We start from the raw sequence: 19,328 nt of genomic DNA, 5'->3' as shown, positions 1-19,328 counted from the left end.
GGCAAAACAACAATAACAGTAAGCAAGCCAAGGATAAAAAACATGGCAGGACAAACAAGGGAAAATGCTTTGTAATGCTTCACAGGGAAAAACAAGACTCGGCAAAGAGTCTGTGTGAATGAGGAAACAAAGTAAAAACATTTCAACTATTTTCAAGTTGTATTTTTTTTAAAGTTCAGAAAGTTGTGTTAATATATTTAAAAATATTAAAAGTATTAATTTGTACATAAAAATGTAAAGCTAAATGGAGATGGGATGTTTTTCCATGTATTTATTTATTTATTTATTTATATAGTTGATGTCAGAATTATTAGCCCCCTTTGAATTTAGTTTTTCTTTTTTAAATATTTCCCAAATGATGCTTAACAGAGCAAAGAAACTGTGATAATATTTTTTCTTCTGGAGAAAGTCTTATTTGTTTTATTTTGGCTTGAACAAAAGCAGTTTTTGGTTTTTTAAAAACCATTTAAGGTTAAAACTATTAGCCCCCTTAAGCAATTTTATTTCCGATAGTCTACAGAACAAACCTTTGTTATACAATAACTTGCCTAATTACTCTAACCTGCCTAGTTAACCTAATTAGCCTAGTTAAGCCTTTAAATGTCGCTTTAAAAAGTGTCTCGAAAATATCTAGTAAATTATGTACTGTCATCATAGCAAAGATAAAATAAATCAGTTATTAGAAATGAGTTATTAAAACAATTATGTTTAGAAATGTGTTGAAAAAAAATCTTCTCTCTGTTAAACAGAAATTGGGGACAAAAATAAACAGGGGGGCGAATAACTCTGACTTCAACTGTATATATATATATATATATATATATATATATATATATATATATATATATATATATATATATATATATAAATTACTGATCTTTTTTCCTTACAGTTTTTTTCTTCTATTTACATTTTATATTATAAATATATTCATATATTTACAGTCAAGCCCGAAATTATTCATACATTATTATTCAAATTCTGACAAAGTTTTTGTTCAAATGTAAATATTATTTTTTTTCCCACAGTGATGCCTCATGTACATTGTCCTACTATTATTTGGGAGAAGCCTGTGCCATTTGCAGTCAAAACAAATCTTGTTGATTGAATAAAAGTAACTTAAAGTCACCTTTAGCGTACTCTTTTGTACCTTTAAGGTATACTATGAGGTACACTGTTACACATTTATACTTTTTTAGGTATTGCTATTTCCCTTTAAGTACCTGTTAGGAATAAAAACGTAAGTAGGTTTCTTTTTGGAAAGGTACCGCACCAGTGACTGATTTTGTATTTTAATTTCTGTGATATACAATTTAACGATCTTTCTCTTTCTTTAGCTGACCATTAAACTGAATGAGTGCAGGAGTGTTTGAATGCCCACTGGATGTGATGAGTGTTCACAGTGGATCATTTCAACTAACTCCAGAAAATATCTGTTGATCTTGCGAATCGATGAATAATTATCAGTCTTTTATATTCATTTCACTGGAGTCTTTCAGAACAGATCCAGATGTTCTTAGTAAAACATTTTGTGGTCATTCCAAGGACTTCCCCCTTCCTCTTAAATAAAGGTAAACCCCCGCTCTCGGGTTTCCCTCTCAGATAATCATCCTGCTGTCATTTCCTCCCTCAGGTTGAGCTTCCTCTCAGGTCTCTGTATTCTTTAATGTGGTGCAGGGTGTTTGGGTCTGCGTCCACCAGCCCAGCGGTCAGGAGCTTAATGATGAGGTAAACCTCCTGATCTTTCATTCTCTGCAGCAAAATAAAAGCACAATACAACACTTCAGTCTCACGCTCAGTCAGGAAAACTGGTATTTCCACATAGCCTGTAGCCTACCTTATTTTTGTAAAGCAAGTTTTTGTCTTGAGAGGCATTTCCGGCTTTGGTTTGAATCTGTGTTGGAGACGATGCAGTCAACAAACATATAAGACAGATTTCAGAAAGTCTTCATGTGATAGTTTATCCCAAAAAAAGTAAATTCACTCAACATTTACTCACCCTCAAGGGGTTTCTAAACAGGGTTTCTAAACATTGTGTTTTAAACAATGTTGTAACCAGCAGCTATTGACCTCCATGTAACTCAGGCTCATCAGAAATACATGCTGCAGCTACATTTAGGTGAAACCGTTCAATATACTCTCTGTTTGACTGCAGTTTCTATCAATAATATCCAGCTGCAGACCCACACATGTTTCAGTACACACAATGGGGTATATGCACACAGGCTTTTAATTTTAGTCAGCCAGACCCAGGGCTTTCGGTTAATTGTCATCCCATACAGAATCACCATGTTTAAAATCTCTTTAGAGTTTTTAAAGAAGACCTTCACTGCCTGGCTGAGATACGATATGAAGTGGGTATCAGACCATGCAAGAAGCACTGCATTAATATATCCTCCTGAGACCCCGCCCACTGACTTGTGTCCTCTGTCATCAATGTTCTTTGAATTTTTTTAGCTACTCTGTCAAGTCCTGTTGTACTGTTTAGAGGACATCCTGGGCTTTCTAGTGATAAGTCATTTGATTGACTGGCAAACCACTTCTTACACTGCATCCAAAATGGCCGACATACAAAAAAGCACATTTTTTGGGAAGGAGAGAGGCGTGTCAAATTGAGCTTTTTAAATGTTTTTTCACTATTATAATTACATACAGTTGAAGTCAGAATTATTAGCCCCCTTTGAATTTTTTTCTTCTTTTTAACATATTTTTCAAATGATGTTTAACAGAGTAAGGGAATTTTCTCAGTATGTCTGATAATATTTTTTCCTTCTGGAAAAAGTCTTATTTGTTTTATTTCAGCTAGAATAAAAGCAGTTTTTAGTTTTTTTAAACACCATTTTAGGGACAAAATTAATAGGCCCTTTAAGCAATATTTTTTCTTGATAGTCTACAGAACAAACCATCGTTATACAATGACTTGCCTAATTACCCGAACCTGCCTAGCTAATCTAAATAACCTATTAAGCCTTTAAATGTCACTTTAACCTGTATAGAAGTGCCTTGAAAAATATCTAGTCAAATATTATTTACTGTCATCATGGCAAAGATAAAATAAATCAGTTATTAGAAATGAGTTATTAAAACTGTTATGATTAGAAATCTGTTAAAGAAATCTCCTCGTTAAACTGAAATTGGGGAAAAAATAGACAAGAGGTCTATGGGGGGCTAATAATTCTGACTACTACTGTATATATTTGTTTATTAAAGTGTCAGGAACAAGACATTTAGCTTTTCAAGCTGTTAACTTGTTTGTGTTTCAAAATATCCTTTTTTAAATGTCCACTATTGACCATAATCTAAAATGAAGAAGTGCGCCTGTTTTCGCGATTGTTTTAGAACTTCCGATTCAGTCGCCTATGGGAGAAATGACTAGGAAAAAACGGTCAAACTACTTGCTCTATAAACAAATGTTTGCATGACTTTACAGACCAAGTAGAATAATAGAATTAGAAAATATCAGTTTGCAACATCAAACAGCACAACGAGCAGTTTTTAATGTCTAAAAATGAATGGAAGTGAATGAGACCAGAAGTCTCGAGCCAAAAAGATTCAAATAGCTGCGCCCACTCGTCTGCGAAGAATAAGGTAAATAGTGGACACCAGAACCATCTTAATTAATGACTGCATGTTGTAGGGACATCATTGAAGCAGAGAGGATTCTTTATAAGATAGTTGAGGGAGACTCTGATTTAGAGTCTGACAATCAGACAATTAGAGAATTAGAGACAATTAGAGAATGACAATCTGTTTTAAATCGCTTTTATGTTTGATTTGTTTTGGATAAACACTTTTATTTTTGAGTTCGGCTCTCTTTCAGACTAAACTCTTTCAGGAATTTCAATACAACAGGAAAAAAATGGCTTTTGTTTAGTTTTTGTTGCATTAATATTGGATTAATATCCCTTTACAGCCATATCCTGTACAGTTTTGTTGTCTGAGTGGCGGTCGTTTCGAACTAAAATGGTCCTGTGGTCCACTACAGTGGACATGCTGTAAAATTAAAATTAAAACAAAATGTAAAAACTCTAAATTGCAGAATTTCTTTTTAACCCAAAGGATGTAGGAAATCACAGAAAAAAAATTCTTTGAGTCTCAGGAGGAGGATATATTTTTCCATGTCATATCTAAGTTTACACCAGTATTCTCAATGGAGTTTCTGCACTAGCCTGCTGCTAATGACTGCACCTGTTTTTAAATGGTCTTTCGTCTCTTTTTCTGGTTTAACAACCAAATGGATGCTTAAGTCTATTAATTATATTTTAATTACATTACAACAACGCTGATGTAAAAGGAACCTTATGAAACTAAAAACAGTCACATAAAGCTTAAACCGGAGGTTCATGATTGGATGAAAAACACTAGCTGACATGCACTATAGGTGAATAGAGTAAGCTAAATTGTCCATATGTATGCTGGATAAGTTGGTGGTTTATTTTGCTGTGTGACGCCGGAATAATAAAGAGACTAAGCTGAAAAGAAAATAAATGAAGTCAGTGCCAGTAGCCTAGTGGTACTGTGCGCTGATACATAGCACCAACGTGCTCACGGCGACCCGAGTTTGATTCCCGGCTCGAGATCCTATGCCGATCCTTGCCCTCTCTCTGCTCGCAATGCTTTCCTGTCTGAATTCTCTACTGTCCTGTCATAATAAAGGTGAAAAACCCCTAAAAATAATTATTAAAAAAGAAAGAAAATGAATGAATGAATAAATAATTTTAAATACAAAAGGGTAAAAATAGTATGGACCTCAATTCTAAATATCTTGTTTTGTGTTTGACAGAAGAAAGAACCTCTAAAAGGTTTTGAACATAAGGTGAGTGAATGAGGACACAATTTAAATATTTTGGTTGAAATATCCCCAGACAAAACAATACTTCTTTGCCTGAAGATATGTGTGAAACTGCTTGAAAAGCTGGAGTGTGTCTTATATATACAGTTGAAGTCAGAATTATTAGCCCCCCTTTGATTTTTTTCTTCTTTTTTAAATATTTCCCAAATGATGTTTAACAGATTTATGAAATTCTCACAGTATGTCTGATAAGATTTTTTCTTTATTATCAAAATTATTAGCCCCTTTAGGCTATATATTTTTTCTTTAGTCTACAGAACAAAACATCATTATAACTTGCCTAATTACCCGATCCTGGTAAAACCATGCTGGAAAATGATGATGGCCACACAAAATATTGCCATTTCACATTTTCACTTAGGGGTGTACTCACTTTTGTTGCCAGGGGTTCAGCTATTATTGGCTGTATTTGTTGTTGTTTTTAGAGGACAATAAATTTACACTGCTATACACACTTTACACTGACTACTTTTTATTGTGTCAAAGAGTTATTTCTGCAGTGTTATCCTATGAAAAGTTATAAATAAATATTTGCAGAAGTAGGAGGGGTGTACTCACTTTTGTGACAAACTGTATGTATATATATATATATATATATATATATATATATATATATATATATATATATATATATATATATATATATATATATATATATATACAAACACACTCCATTCTTTGCTAAATAAAAACATAAATACTAAATGAAAGCAAAACTTCTCCACCTGCTTTTGTCATATTATTCTCTTATGATTTGTTTTGACAAATTCCAACATGAGATGTAATGCAAGATAATATACCAAATGACTTGTTACTGACTATTAAATCCAGATGAACCAGTTTTGGACATAATTAAACAGTTCCTCTCACCTGACTCAGGCCATGTGACATGCACTTGATGATGCCAACGAGCCCCAAAACAATCTGTCCAACACACCAATACCAACACTTTAATAATTATTAGAAATCTTTGCAAAAGTACAAAAAAAATAAAAAAAGTTATAAAATTCTGTCACTATACATTGCTCTGTATCTTTTAAATTCTTATTTTAGTAGGAAGCTATACATTATTATTTGTGCATATACATAGATTAGTCAGTACTGAAGCCAAATTTGGAGCTTATTAACAAAATAAAAACTAGTACACCCAAATTTATGTTATAGAATAATATTATTAATACAAATTTTAAAAAGAGTAAAAATCAAGAGGAGCAAAAAAAGGGGCAATTTTTATGCAATATTTTGCCTGAGATTAATTGTATTATCTTTTAATTTCAAAATATCTTTCTAAATATGACTAAAATATGAATCTAATCAATTTATCTCTTTAATAAATCTGTTTGCACCAAAATACATTCCCCATATTTACTGATAGATGGATTAAAATATTCATTTTCAAAATGGGGTGCACTTAATTATGCAGAGCCCTGTATATTATTGAAGCATTTTACATATTATAGTTTTAAGACAATCCAGTTTTTTTAGTGATTAAAAGTTTTGATACTTAAGTGAAATACAGTATAAAATACAGTATCTCTACAGAATCAAACTTTTAGCCTGTTAACAATCCCTTAAGCATTACGCTCACAACTGGGCTATAATTATATATATGTATATATATATATATATATATATATATATATATATATATATATATATATATATATATATATATATATATATATATATATATATATATATATATGAACCTGGTAGTTGAAGCCAACATTTCATTTTATATATTATTACCAACAGTTAAACCTCAAAGTTACTAAGATTAATATAAGACTAGGCCATTTAAGACTTTTAAAAGTACAAGTTTAATAGATTTTTATATACCCAAACATTAAAAACTGACTCAACATCATTAATTAAAGTCATAATGAAACAAACAAAAAATAAGTAAACTGATAAACTCACCCCCAAAATATACAGCATTGTGATTTCTCTCTCTCTGTGTGTGTGTTGTGAGCTCCTCTTGTGTGCTGCTCAGAGCTGTTTATAAGAAGAAGCTGAGGAACTGAGCCAGACGTACAGGTTTAGCAGCATATTAACACACTGACAGCTGAAAACTCACACAGTTCTGTCACAATGCTGGTTTATTGACGTTGTTTTAAGAACAATTAGACACCATGCAATTCTTTTAGCGTCTAAAAATGTTTATGAGAGGTCATAGCATGTCACAAGTGTCGTAGTTTTACATTCAAATAGGCTAAAACACTGAGAGGTGACGCACACAACAACATTCAAAGAAATCAACTTTTTTTTATCCTTTAGTTTTTGAGTTTATATGATCCTGTAGATTCTTCAGATCAGCAAATACAGCACTAAAGCACGTGAACACGGTTATTTTCTCTTAAAAATAAAAATTCTTAGTCTGACTAATACAATTTTTTAATGGTGTCAGACTGCATGGTTTACTTCTGAATAGAGCTTTTATGTTTAGGATTAATTTAATCATCACGTATGCAGTGCAAACAAGCGTTATGTTTTTTGTATTTTCCTTATTTCATCTGTGCAAACCGTGAGTTGCCAAGACTTTTATAGGGTATACTCCTGAGCATGGACTTTTAATTTGCCAGTAACCTGGGTTAAGCGCTTCCGGCGAACTGTATGCCAATGCAAAAACCGGCGCGTTTAAGGTCTGTTTTCTTTAAAACTCAGCGATCTTCACTAGCTGAGTGATACCCGATATAAAGTGGGTCTCAGATTGTACAAGAAGCACTGCATTAAATTACATTTTCCGCCGCTATGTCTTTATAATATGAGCATTTATTTTACCCCAGTACATTCAATGGAGCTTTTGCGCTAGCCTGCCGATTCTGACGGGCGCGTGCGAGTAAACGGGTTTTTATCTCGTTTTACGCTAGAGCAACAAAATAAATACCAGTTTAACGTTATTTAACTTAATGTATTTTAATGACATTACAACATCGAAGCTGTAAAAGGAACCGTATAAAATGGAAAAAAGTTCCCAATAACAGGTCACTGGAAGTTTAACACTATGGAAAAAACACTAGCTCGGCATATACCCTATTGCAGTATGTTGATGTACTTCCAACGGAAACTGAATATTGAGTAGGAGGCGGGGCTTTCATCCCCCATCCGCTTGTTAAGTGGTGACGTGTTTGTGACGTATGTAATACTGTTTCCAGGTCCAAACCGCCATTCATTTGAGTGGAGAAATCATTCGTTTATGATCACTTTTTATTCCTATCACACATTAAAGTTAATTTTATATAAAGTCATAGTGTACACAACAATCTCTGGGCTTGCTGCATAACAAATACCAAAAATGTTACAATTTATAAAAAAATTAATCACTTTGAGGCCATCGGATATTAGGCATGGACATATATACTGCGATCGTGATTTTCAAAAGCATTCAGTCACTTTGTAAACGTTTATTATTACAATTTCATGAGTCTCCCCATACAGTTGAATAGAGCGCTTGGACCCGGAAGCCGCTTCGCTTGACGTCACACTTAACAAGAGGATAGCAAACTAAGCGTAAGAGGGGCGTGGCTAATAATATTGTGGCTAAAACCATAGTCAAAAACTTTTTTAATGTTTTTTTTTATTTATTTATTCAACCTTTAAATAACAAACAGGGATTTTCAACTTCCATTGTCCAAGCCGTATATAATAAACAAAACAGTACAAAATAATAATAACATAAATAAACCCTAAATAATACAAAAGAAAATACATTACATTCAGGGGGGTCAGTCCATATAAGTGGACAAAAGTTTAGAGAGCTTTGAGGCACCTTTTGTTTTTACCTGTTTTATGGATTTGTATAAAATGTTATGGGCGAGGCAGTGGCGCAGTAGGTAGTGCTGTCACCTCACAGCAAGAAGGTCGCTGGTTAGAACCTCGGCTACGTTGTCGTTTCTGTGTGGAGTTTGCATGTTCTCCCTGTGTTTGCGTGGGTTTCCTCCGGGTGGGTTTCCTCCTGTGGGTTTCCCCCACAGTCCAAGGACATGCGGTACAGGTGAATTGGGTAGGCTAAATTGTCCATAGTCAATGTGTGTGTATGTGTGTGTATATGTATGTGTGTGTGTCTGGATGATTCCCAGAGATGGGTTGCGGCTGGAAGGGCATCCGCTGCGTAAAAAACCTGCTGGATAAGTTGGCGGTTCATTCCGCTGTGGCGACCGCAGATTAATAAAGGGACTAAGCCGACAAGAAAATGAATGAATGAATAAAATGTTGTGTGCAGTGAGCAGCATCTGCCTGGATGATGCGACGGCAGCCACAGGACAACGGCAGCAGTGCGCTCAAAACACACCAGCTATTGGTGGAGTTGAGACACAGTGATAGAGCCGATTGGGATGATCAGGAGGCCATAATCATAAGGGCCGGTTGAGGGACTTTGGTCAGGACACCAGGGTTACACCCCCTACTCTTTATGAGAAGTGCCATGGGGTTTTAAATGACCACAGAGAGTCAGGACCTCGGTTTAACATCTCATCTGGAAGACGATATATGCTTTTATAGATATTTTCATAAACAGTTTACAGTTTTTCTCAGTCGATTTGGTACATTTCTCAGATTTTAAATTTGCAAACAGTAAGTGCATTTATCAAAACAGCACATACAAATAGCAAAACAGCATAGAATACCTGCAAAAGCCAGTTTCTTACTTAAAATGGTTAGTTCATCTCTCAATGAACATGTCACTGCTGTCAGAATGAAAAGTCCCAGTGTCATTGTGTACAGATAAGACAGTCAAATTACTTATGTAGTTAGTATAACTCTGGAGGGGTGTTCTCGTGTAAACTGTGGCTAATTTATTTATTTTTTTGCTGTTTGTACTGTAATTAGTTGCCAGATCATGTCATTGTGATACAGAAAGGAAAAAACAGCACTAAAAAGGACAAAGAAAAAAACAGAACAAAAGTAGAAATGTGAACATAGGACAATCTCAGATACACCTCACCTTTATCAGACAAAGTCAAGATTGACCTGGGAGTAATTCACCTATTATAGATTTAGAAAAAAAGTCTAATGGAAATGTATAGAAAAGACGCATTATGACTAAATATCATGACAACTTGTTCAACTTCTTTTATATATATATATATATAACTTGACATTAACTTTTTTTCCCACCACCCACTGGTCATTTTCACAAGACAAAGTTTTGTTGTCTGAAACTGTATTTTATATACTTAAATTTGACTTTTGCATGCTAAAAGTACTTGAGTAAAAGACATTTTACTTGATCTGGGTCATTAAAATAACTCTGACTACCAATGTTATGATATAGGTAGCCTATACCTGCTGTAGTCAACCTAAAACTTACAGTAGTTTGACATAAAACCAAAACAATACCCATTCTTGTCTTAAGAAATTTTTATTAAGCAAATTTTATAAAATAACAGTAAGTTCATGACATGTTAAATATATAGTATAATCTGCTGGTTTTAACATACAGAATTATAATAAAAACAGTTATGTAACAACCATAACATTAACATTATGTCTTAGGACATCTTTGATTAACTTTTTATCACCTACACCAAATGTTGACTAATGAAGGTAAATTTATAACAACTATTTATTTGTTAGACTACTTAACAGTCAAACCATGTTGCATACAAAGGCATTCATCAGACTAATATGACAGTGTATTGCTGTAGAGGACAAATAAAACACGAGACAGATGTTTTGAAAGAGTATAGTTTATTTTGTTTGACCTGCAAACTTATCTAAACAAGATAAACTTTCAGAAAACAGCACGGAAACATTATAATGCGCACTCGTGAATATAACCCGCGGTTGTCTTGTCTTATCCGCGGTACATCTTCAATAGTCCTTTGCTCAACAACTCAGCTGAAAAACAAAGCAAAACATTACAACAGCCAGACATACAGTTAAAACATTTCAGTTACCATGGTTTCTATTTTAAACTAAAGTTTGAAACTATAGTTTAAAATAGAAGATGAGTGGGCCCCGCTGCTCCTACCCACCATAACCCTCGCAGCGGGGTCCCACTATCGGCCTCCCGTGTTTCCCTGAGGGTCCTTAGGGCTTGTTTTGTTCCCTGCCTAGGGCTCAAAAGCCGCCTTGCCCCAGGGAGTGCACGAGCTTACCGGCCGCCAGTCCGTGCCAGTGTTCACTGGAATGTTGCTCGGCGGCACATTTCGAGCAACAAACACGTAATATTCTTCGTGATATTGCATTTATGAATGCAAACCGCAAGGAACTACAGCACAGACGGGCCCGACTGAAGCTTCACGAAGCGGACTTCGTGAGATTTGCGTGGCTCCATTCGTACCATCGGTATAGAACTCACATTGATCGAGTACAAACAGCAACACCGAGCGAACTGACAACGCTGAGAGAACCGACGAGCTTTATAGGAATGCAGATGCAGATGATTACAATGCGACGTCACTGCTGTGAGTCTCGTTGTCATGGTGAGCGCTGAAGAGAGCACCCCATTGGAGCACACCGGCTCGGGAATCTCCGTCATGGCGTGTTGCGGTCGGCTGTGGACAAAAACAAATTAAATATATTGAATAAATATTATTACATTTTTGATGCTGTAAATTATTCTAGGATGTAGTAGAATATGGAGACAAACAAATATAATTAAAGACATTAGAAAAGAGAGTGAGCCCGGTTAGGACAACAACACACTGCTCTGACCAGTGAATGACTCTGAAAAACTCCTGATAAACTGGCCAAGTACGCCATCTAGCGGTCACATAACCTAATAGCATGTCACTTGCTACCCCACTACATCATGCCCGAACTCGGGGGGTCCAGCATTTGTCCTTTTAATTATTTTATGTGATTTTATATTATATATTATATTTATATTCAATATACAGGCCCGTAGCCAGCCTCATGAAAGCGTTGGTTCTAATGTGGACTTTTTTGCAGTTATACGCTGTAGCTTCTATTTAACTATTAGATTTAAATACTGCATTTTAGTGACTTAAGCAGTACTTTTTTTTGCTGGATTAACTAGTCAGCTGTCATCATAACCACTTTTTGATGTATTAAAATATTTCCTACGAATTTGCAATAAAGAAAAATTTAAAACAAAAAAAAAAAATTATTATTACATCATATATCATTAGGTAAAATAGCAATCTGGTAAAGTTTTAAAGTAAAAAAAAACTATACCCTACTGTCATTTATTATACAAAAAAACAAACTGGCCAGCACATTCAACTGTGATCTGGGATGCATTCCAGATGAAACTGGACAGGTCTTATCATTTTTAGACAAAATTAATATAAATAAAATAAATTTTGACCAAGAGAAAATTTGACCTGCGCTTGAAACACCTGTAGGTGCGCTTTTACAGCCAAAATCCTATTAAAAACAGGCTTACTATAAGCATTAAACAATGTGTTCCAAATGTTCAGGCCTGAAAGGGGTTCGTGTGGTTCAGAAGACCCACCCCTCACTGACAAAGGTCCAGAATTTGTCCCATATAGAAGTTCATTTGTCCTATATTTTGACTGCTATGCCATCATAAATAATGAAAATAATCCATCGAAAAAGGTTTTAAGACCAAATGGAATCCTCTGTCGGCTGTTGCTTCGACTATGATCTGATGTAAGAGAAGTCTTCTTTCACAACTGTATTGCTTTTAAACAGAGAAAACATTTTACAGGGAACTTTATTCTAAATTTGGACCTTATTTCTGAAATAAAAATGAGCAACAAAAAGGTGTGAAGCACCAGAAGCAGACCATGTTAAATTAATTTGAATACATTTTGGCTAATGTTGATATCCAGGAATTTTCAAATGTATTTTTTCTACCAAAGAGAACAGATAAATTCTGAAGAATTCATTGTTATTATTATTATTATTATTATTATTATTATTATTATTATTAATAATAATAATAATTATTACTATTAATAATTTATTATTATTATTATTATTATTATTATTATTATTATTATTATGTTTTAATTCTTTTTTAATGAAATGGCCAAATTGTGACCGAGGACAGTTGAATGTGCTGACCAGTTTTTTTTTTTTTTTTTTTTTTGCATAATAAATGACAGTAGGCTACAGTTTTTTTACTTTAAAACTTTAACAGATTGCATTTTTTTCCTAATGATAAATGATGTAATAAATTTGTATTTTAAAAATGAGTCTTGTTTAAATTTTTTATGCAATTTTTTAGGAAATATTTTAGTACATCAAAAAGTGTGGTTATGATGAGATCTGACTAGCTAATCCAGCAAAACAAAAAATCACTAAAATGCAGTATTTAAATCTCATAGTTAAATAGAAACTGAGGCGTATATCTGCAAAAAGGTCCACTTTTTGAGAAAAAAAGGACCACCATTTCACCAGGCTGGCCTACTATGATAACACCCAAAGCTAAAGATAAAAATGAAATGAACTGTATTTTATGATGTTCTGAGGAGTGAAACAGTTTTCAGGTACATCATTTGAATAATCAAATTTAATATAATGCTGCATTGTGTTTATTGTAAAGATGATTAAATTAAATTAATCGTTATTTCTTATGCATGAATGCTATTAAAATGCTCATACAGTACAAATGGTTTTGTTTTAGGACTGTTGGGCCCCATGGCTGGAACTGCTTCGGGCCCCAAATCACTAAACCCACCCCTGATTGTTTCAATATGTAAATATTTGGTCACCAATATTGACTTTAAACCTTAGAAATTATTTTGCAGGATGAACGTGATATATAATTTTAAGTGCACTTCTTAATCAAGCATCTTGAAGTTGATACTTGTCTTTTAGGATTTTCGACTGCTATTTATAGAGGATGACATTGATGCAAGTTTTATTATTAAATTGGTCGAATGCGAATGTGGAACAGCGACAAAAACAGTTTTATATTCAGCATATATGAATATTTATATATATTTTTACTGAAAAGAAGATGAATAAAACCCATGTTTCCGGACCATGTTTTTTTCTCCTACAGTGTACTTCCTTTTGCAAAGTGCCTTGCGATTGGCCGGCCGGAGCCCATGTAACCAATCACAGCGCGCCTACCATGGAGGAAGGAATAAATGCAAGATGGCTCCTCATATAAAACCAGCCGCCTGGCTTCTCTTTTGTGATCTACAAAATTATTTCTCCCCGTTTGTTCGATTTAAATACCGTTTTCGAGGAAGTGCGGAGGGCTGAATCAATCTGTACGCTGGCGTGGAGTTGCTCAAGCGTCTTCGGGCGCTGTGGGAAATATTTAATAAGCGAGCAGGCGGATTTTGAGGCAGTGCGCGAGATTTCGGGCCTGTCCGCGCACGCGTCGGTCAGCAGCAGCCGAACCTGAACCCGAACCCTCGGCCGGACACAAACCCGGACCCCCGAACAGCTCACACATGGCCGTTTCAAGGTGAGTCTATGGATAATACCTCATCTCCAGCAGCCATGCGCGACTCCACACTTCGATTTGCTCATTCCTATCACTTAACGACATGTTATGCATCCTATCGTTAAGTAAAAGCGTCTGTCAGTTGAGCTCGGTCAACATTTTAAAACAAGGAACCATAATATTAAGTTACCTCCCAGCCAAACACTGCAGAAACAACCTACAAAATATGACACGTCAGTACATTTAACCGTGTTATTTTAGTGCAATATATCATAGTGGGTTACATTTCGGGCTATGCGTAATGAATCCAACAGTTTGTGGTCTGTCATAATGGTTCCACTTTATCCTGGTAAATCTCCGGTTAATGTGTAAATCCACGGGTGATTAGTGGACTAACCCTACAGTGTCATCCTTGTCCGGGCTGGGCTCTTGTCAGTGAGCTAAAGACACAGACTGAATTAAGGCAGCTCTCATTTCTCCTAATCCATCTCTTCAGTTGATGCGGTAGATTATTGTTCCGTTATGTAACGCTTCTGACAGGATGGAGTGAGGAAACCTGCTGGGATATGTGTATTTTTATCATTTATTTATTTTTAAGTAATTAAAGTTGTACACATTAAAGGATTCATTAATACTGGAAGCCTGTATCTTCATAGATCCGATCGGTTCGTCTCCTCATGGGCGGCGCCATGTTGATCACAAATCGGTTATTACTACTAATAATGCCTAGTTAGTTCATAAACAAACCTAATGTAGTCTAGATCTTTTGATGTCAGTGTGTGAACAGAATCACTTGATTTTCTGGGGATGCATAGACCCTGAGTTAAAGATACAAATGAAATCAACTGTATTTTATGGTGTTTTGAGGAATAAAACAGTAGTCAGGTACATCATTTGAATAATCAAATTTAGAATAATACTGCATTGTGTTCATTGTATAGAGCAGGGTTCAACGCTAATGATTTTTTTCTACTGGCCCAACCGAGCCAGTGGTTCAATTATTTACTTGCCCTGCCAAAATTTTCACTGGCCCCTCCAAAAAAAAGTTAGTACACTGCAAAAACCCACCAGTCAGTTTTATCAAATGAAATGAGTGTAGGTGACTCGAAATCGATTAATTCTACTCATTTGAAAAGAGTTTTGAACTCATTGTTGAAGGTGATGAGTTAATTAAATACCTTATTACTTCAACTTAAATGGAGTAAGTTTACAGTACTCGTATACATTAGTTTTTAACTCAAATGGTTTGTAGCAATCGGTTTCCTCAAGCGGTTTGAGTTGCCTTAACTTATTGGGTTTTGCAGTACTCAGCTGGTTTGAGTTCTCTTCATTTATTGGGTTTTACTGTGCTCAAATTGCTTCATTTACTCAAATTAAGTTCACAGTACTCATTTAGATTAGTTTTTGAACTTAAATGGTTTGTCGGTTTTCTCAAATAGTTTAAGTTACCTTAACTTACCCATTAGTTGCCTATTTCTTAGCTACATATTTTAAATGTGTCATCTAATGAATCTAGAAATTAAACGTAAAACATGTTAATAATTGTATAATGAGAAAAATTGTAAGCGTTATGCAAACAAAAAGAGCACTATGGAAAATGTGCTGGTATTTTATTGCAGTTCTAAATTATTTAACAAAAGGTGGCTGACTTGACAAACTGACGGCAAACTGTGCAAAACATTACTTCATTGGTCATGTTGTACTTGTGTAAATGTCTGCTTCCAAGATGTTGGAAACGGACGTTTTCTTTTAACCTCATCATTTGATGTTGCTGCAATGTTTCCGTCTCTTTGCTATAATGGGTGTTACCTGGTTAAGAAAAAAAAAAAACATGCTTATAACATCCAATCAGATAAGGGGAACCGAAAAGCAATATTGTGTTTACGATATCACAGAGAAGATAGTCTTAAAAGCACTGTTTATCCATTCTAAGACATTATTTTTATATTTTAAATTTGCATGCAATTGACAAATAGTCGCAGGCGAATTAAACTTTAATGGCAAGGCAGCACTGATCGGGCCAGTAACGATTCTGTCAACTGTCATGAGCTTCTCTCATGCTGGCCCGGGCCATTAGGCAGTCCTTATTGTTGAGCCCTGTAGAGAATTAAATTAAATTAAGCGTTATTAATGTTACAAACATACAATTTCTTATGCACTAATGCTATTAAAATGCCCATACAGTCATTGAGGTAAAGTTGATTTTTCTATTTGCGCATTCAGACTTTCTCCTTTGTAATATACTATAAATTCAGAGAAGCAGCCTAATCTTTGCAAACTCTAAATGGTAAAATCATATTAGCAGCCATTGACTATCAAAGTACAACATTGTTCATAGTTAAATAGCCTAAAGAGTGTTGTTTTGATGATATGTGTGATTTTAGAAGTATGGTAAAGGAGCATGTGAGCAAATGTGCAAATATAAAACCAATTTTACATTAATAATAGGGCTGGCCGATTTGGCCTTTAATAAAAATCTTGCTTAATTGAATATTTTTACTCTATTACGATTAATGAATAATTATTTAATTTTTTTGCATATATATATGCAGTATATTTTTTGCTTTATAGTTCACTGACATTGTTTTTTTTACAGTAAATACAGTATGCTGACATATTACATGAGTTTTTTTGAGCAAAGGGTGCATTACTGATTTTAAAATAATTAATGGAAACAAACACTATCTACAATCTATGATTATTTATTGCACATCAACACTGAACAACTGAAATGAAAACACACTTTGCCTAAAACCAACAGTCACTTTTTTTTTATATATAAAAAGTTAAATTAAGTAACTTGCACTTTTGGTGTTTTCTTATATTAAAAGTAGAAAATAAGCAGTATCTTCTCTACATTTTATAACTCTTGCATATCCTGTAAATAATATTTTAACCTGCATTTCTTGCATTTTCTGTAAACAAATATTTTAATGTAAATAATAATGATGTAATGTAAAATATGGCTTCTCAGGTCATCTCTGGCGCAGCTTACAATCATCGTCAATTTAGTGCAAAGTAAGGTTCAAGAATAGGTCCTACATGACCTGAGATCATGTAACTGCAAAGTGGCCGCAGAAGAATAAATCCGCCTCAGACTTTAAAGGCTGATTTATACATCTGCATAGAGTGATCATTGTGACCCACGGCGTTTGCCTTGCATGTAGCCGTGCCTTAACATACAGTACGTCTGCGCTGTTTGTATTGCTCTACACGTCCGAAATACTGGCTAGCAGTGGGTTTTCTATGTTCCTCTGTGTTGTTTCTTCATGTTTTTTTTTCCTTAATGTACATGTAGCTCAAACTCACTCATTCAGAGGCAGGAGCCGGCAGACATGCAACAACTTTAATCAATAGGTAAACACAAAACAGCTCCTCCAGGGGACTTCACACTTGTAAACACTCGCTCCAACCGGCTCTCTGTGCCGCCCACATGTGTCAACGCTAGGCATGGGCCGGTATAAGATTCTTACGGTATGATAACCATGGATAAACTTCACGGTATTGTGATTGCTGCTCGAAAATATATATTTTTTAAATGTCTGGGTAAAAAAAGGGTTTCTGCAGGTTTCATCATATCAAATTTAAGACTTTTTAAGACCATTATCAACGAAGTTTCAGACTATCACAAGGCAAAACGCTTCAAACTTTCTGTAATAGCCAGTGAAATTTGTTTATACTTGCCCAATTAAAATTCAGTTATTTCGTACCCACATATTTTAAATAATGTCAAAACAAGCAAACGATATACATATACTTTTATTAGCACAACCTTTCTTTAAAAATAGACAAGTTTTAAAAGCTATAACAAACAAAATTCATGCACAACATAAATTACACTTTTTAAAATGTAATTTTGTATTCTAATGTTCAATTAAAATATTTTCAGAATTCTTAGTTCTAAATCAAGGTTATTATTTATTTTGAGTGTAACTACACGTTTAACTTCTAGATTATTTTAAAATGCTATTTAAAAAAAACAGTAATTTTTTTGGTGTCATTTATTTAATCGACATCCACAATGAGATACTGATCTAAAAGTCTTCTAAAAATCAAACCAAAACCCAGAATATTTTTCACAAATGCAATGTAGCATGGATAATATTAAGTTAAAGACAATCAGAATGTCTCGATTTTAAAAGCTTTAATAAACAACATGCAAAAAAACAGGAAAACATGAAAAACTTTTAAACAGTTGTTATTGGAAGGATGTAAGGAAGACATTTAAACCATATTGCTTAATAGTTAATAAATATTAATTTTGTTAAACGTTTTTTTAAGATTTTTTTTTGGTTGTACTGATTGCCTGATTTAATCAGTTTTATGTTTACATTTTTTTATTTAATGTTATTAGTTGCTAAATGTTGAATTGTTTAATTTTATGTGCTCAAAACATAATATCAAGACCTTTTGCAATATTTAAAGAAATTTGTGTGAAAATAGATGAAATATTTAGTCCAATGAAAATGCCCAACCCTCATGTTGTTTTAAAACTTTGACTATTGGAAACACACAAGAAGTTATTTTGAGGAATGATGTTAACCAAACAATTTCAGTTTCCATTTGACTCTATTTTTGGACCATACTATGGATGTTTGGGAACAGGTTAAGCTGTGACGGTTACTGAAAGTGAGGAAATAATTTAAAAGGTCAATCAGAAAAAAAAGATGTTTGCTGTTTGTTCAAACTACTTGTTAGGGCTGCTCGATTTTGGGGAAAAAACATAATCACGATTATTTTGGTCATAATTGTAATCAAAATTATTATCAATTGAAGTCGAAATTACAAGCGCTTCTGAGAATTTAAAAAATCTGTATATTTCCCAAATGATGTTTAACATAGCAAGGAATTTTAACAGTATTTCCTATTACATTTTTTCTTCTAAGCTTATTTGTTTTATTTTGGCTAATATAAAAGCAGGTTGAAATATTTTGAACGCCCTTTTAAGGTCAATATTATTAACCCTATTGCCTAATTACCCTAATTAAGCCTTTGAATTGCACTTTAATCTGAATGCTTGTATTTTGAAAAATATCTAATAAAATGTTATGTACTGTCATCATAGCAAAGATAAAAGAAATCAGTAATTAGAAATGAGGTATTAAAACTTATGTTCAGAAATAAGTTGGAAAAAAAAATTTCTTT

General features: G+C 34.0%; 1 protein-coding gene and 1 long non-coding RNA gene across 2 annotated transcripts in view; one reads left to right on the top strand and one right to left on the bottom strand.

Moving 5' to 3' along the window:
• Positions 1–1,006: 1,006 nt before the first annotated feature.
• Positions 1,007–6,866, bottom strand: si:dkey-221j11.3. Its single transcript, NR_137197.1, is given in 4 exon segments — positions 1,007–1,752; positions 1,838–1,894; positions 5,723–5,776; positions 6,773–6,866. It is a non-coding gene; the product is annotated as a si:dkey-221j11.3 (long non-coding RNA).
• A 7,039-nt stretch (positions 6,867–13,905) lies between these two features.
• The window catches only part of btaf1 (B-TFIID TATA-box binding protein associated factor 1), a 55,880-nt gene continuing 50,457 nt past the window's right edge, over positions 13,906–19,328 (top strand). Inside the window, exon 1 of the mRNA XM_087279693.1 lies at positions 13,906–14,204. Within this exon, the coding sequence (XP_087135819.1) occupies positions 14,191–14,204 (14 nt within the window). The 5' untranslated portion in view covers positions 13,906–14,190. The remainder of the gene's footprint in view (positions 14,205–19,328) is intronic.

Source organism: Danio rerio, chromosome 13 (assembly GCF_052040795.2).
Source record: "Danio rerio strain M-AB ecotype USA chromosome 13, GRCz13ab, whole genome shotgun sequence".
NCBI classification, from domain to species: domain Eukaryota; kingdom Metazoa; phylum Chordata; class Actinopteri; order Cypriniformes; family Danionidae; genus Danio; species Danio rerio.
This window is presented reverse-complemented; position numbering and strand designations above follow the sequence as displayed.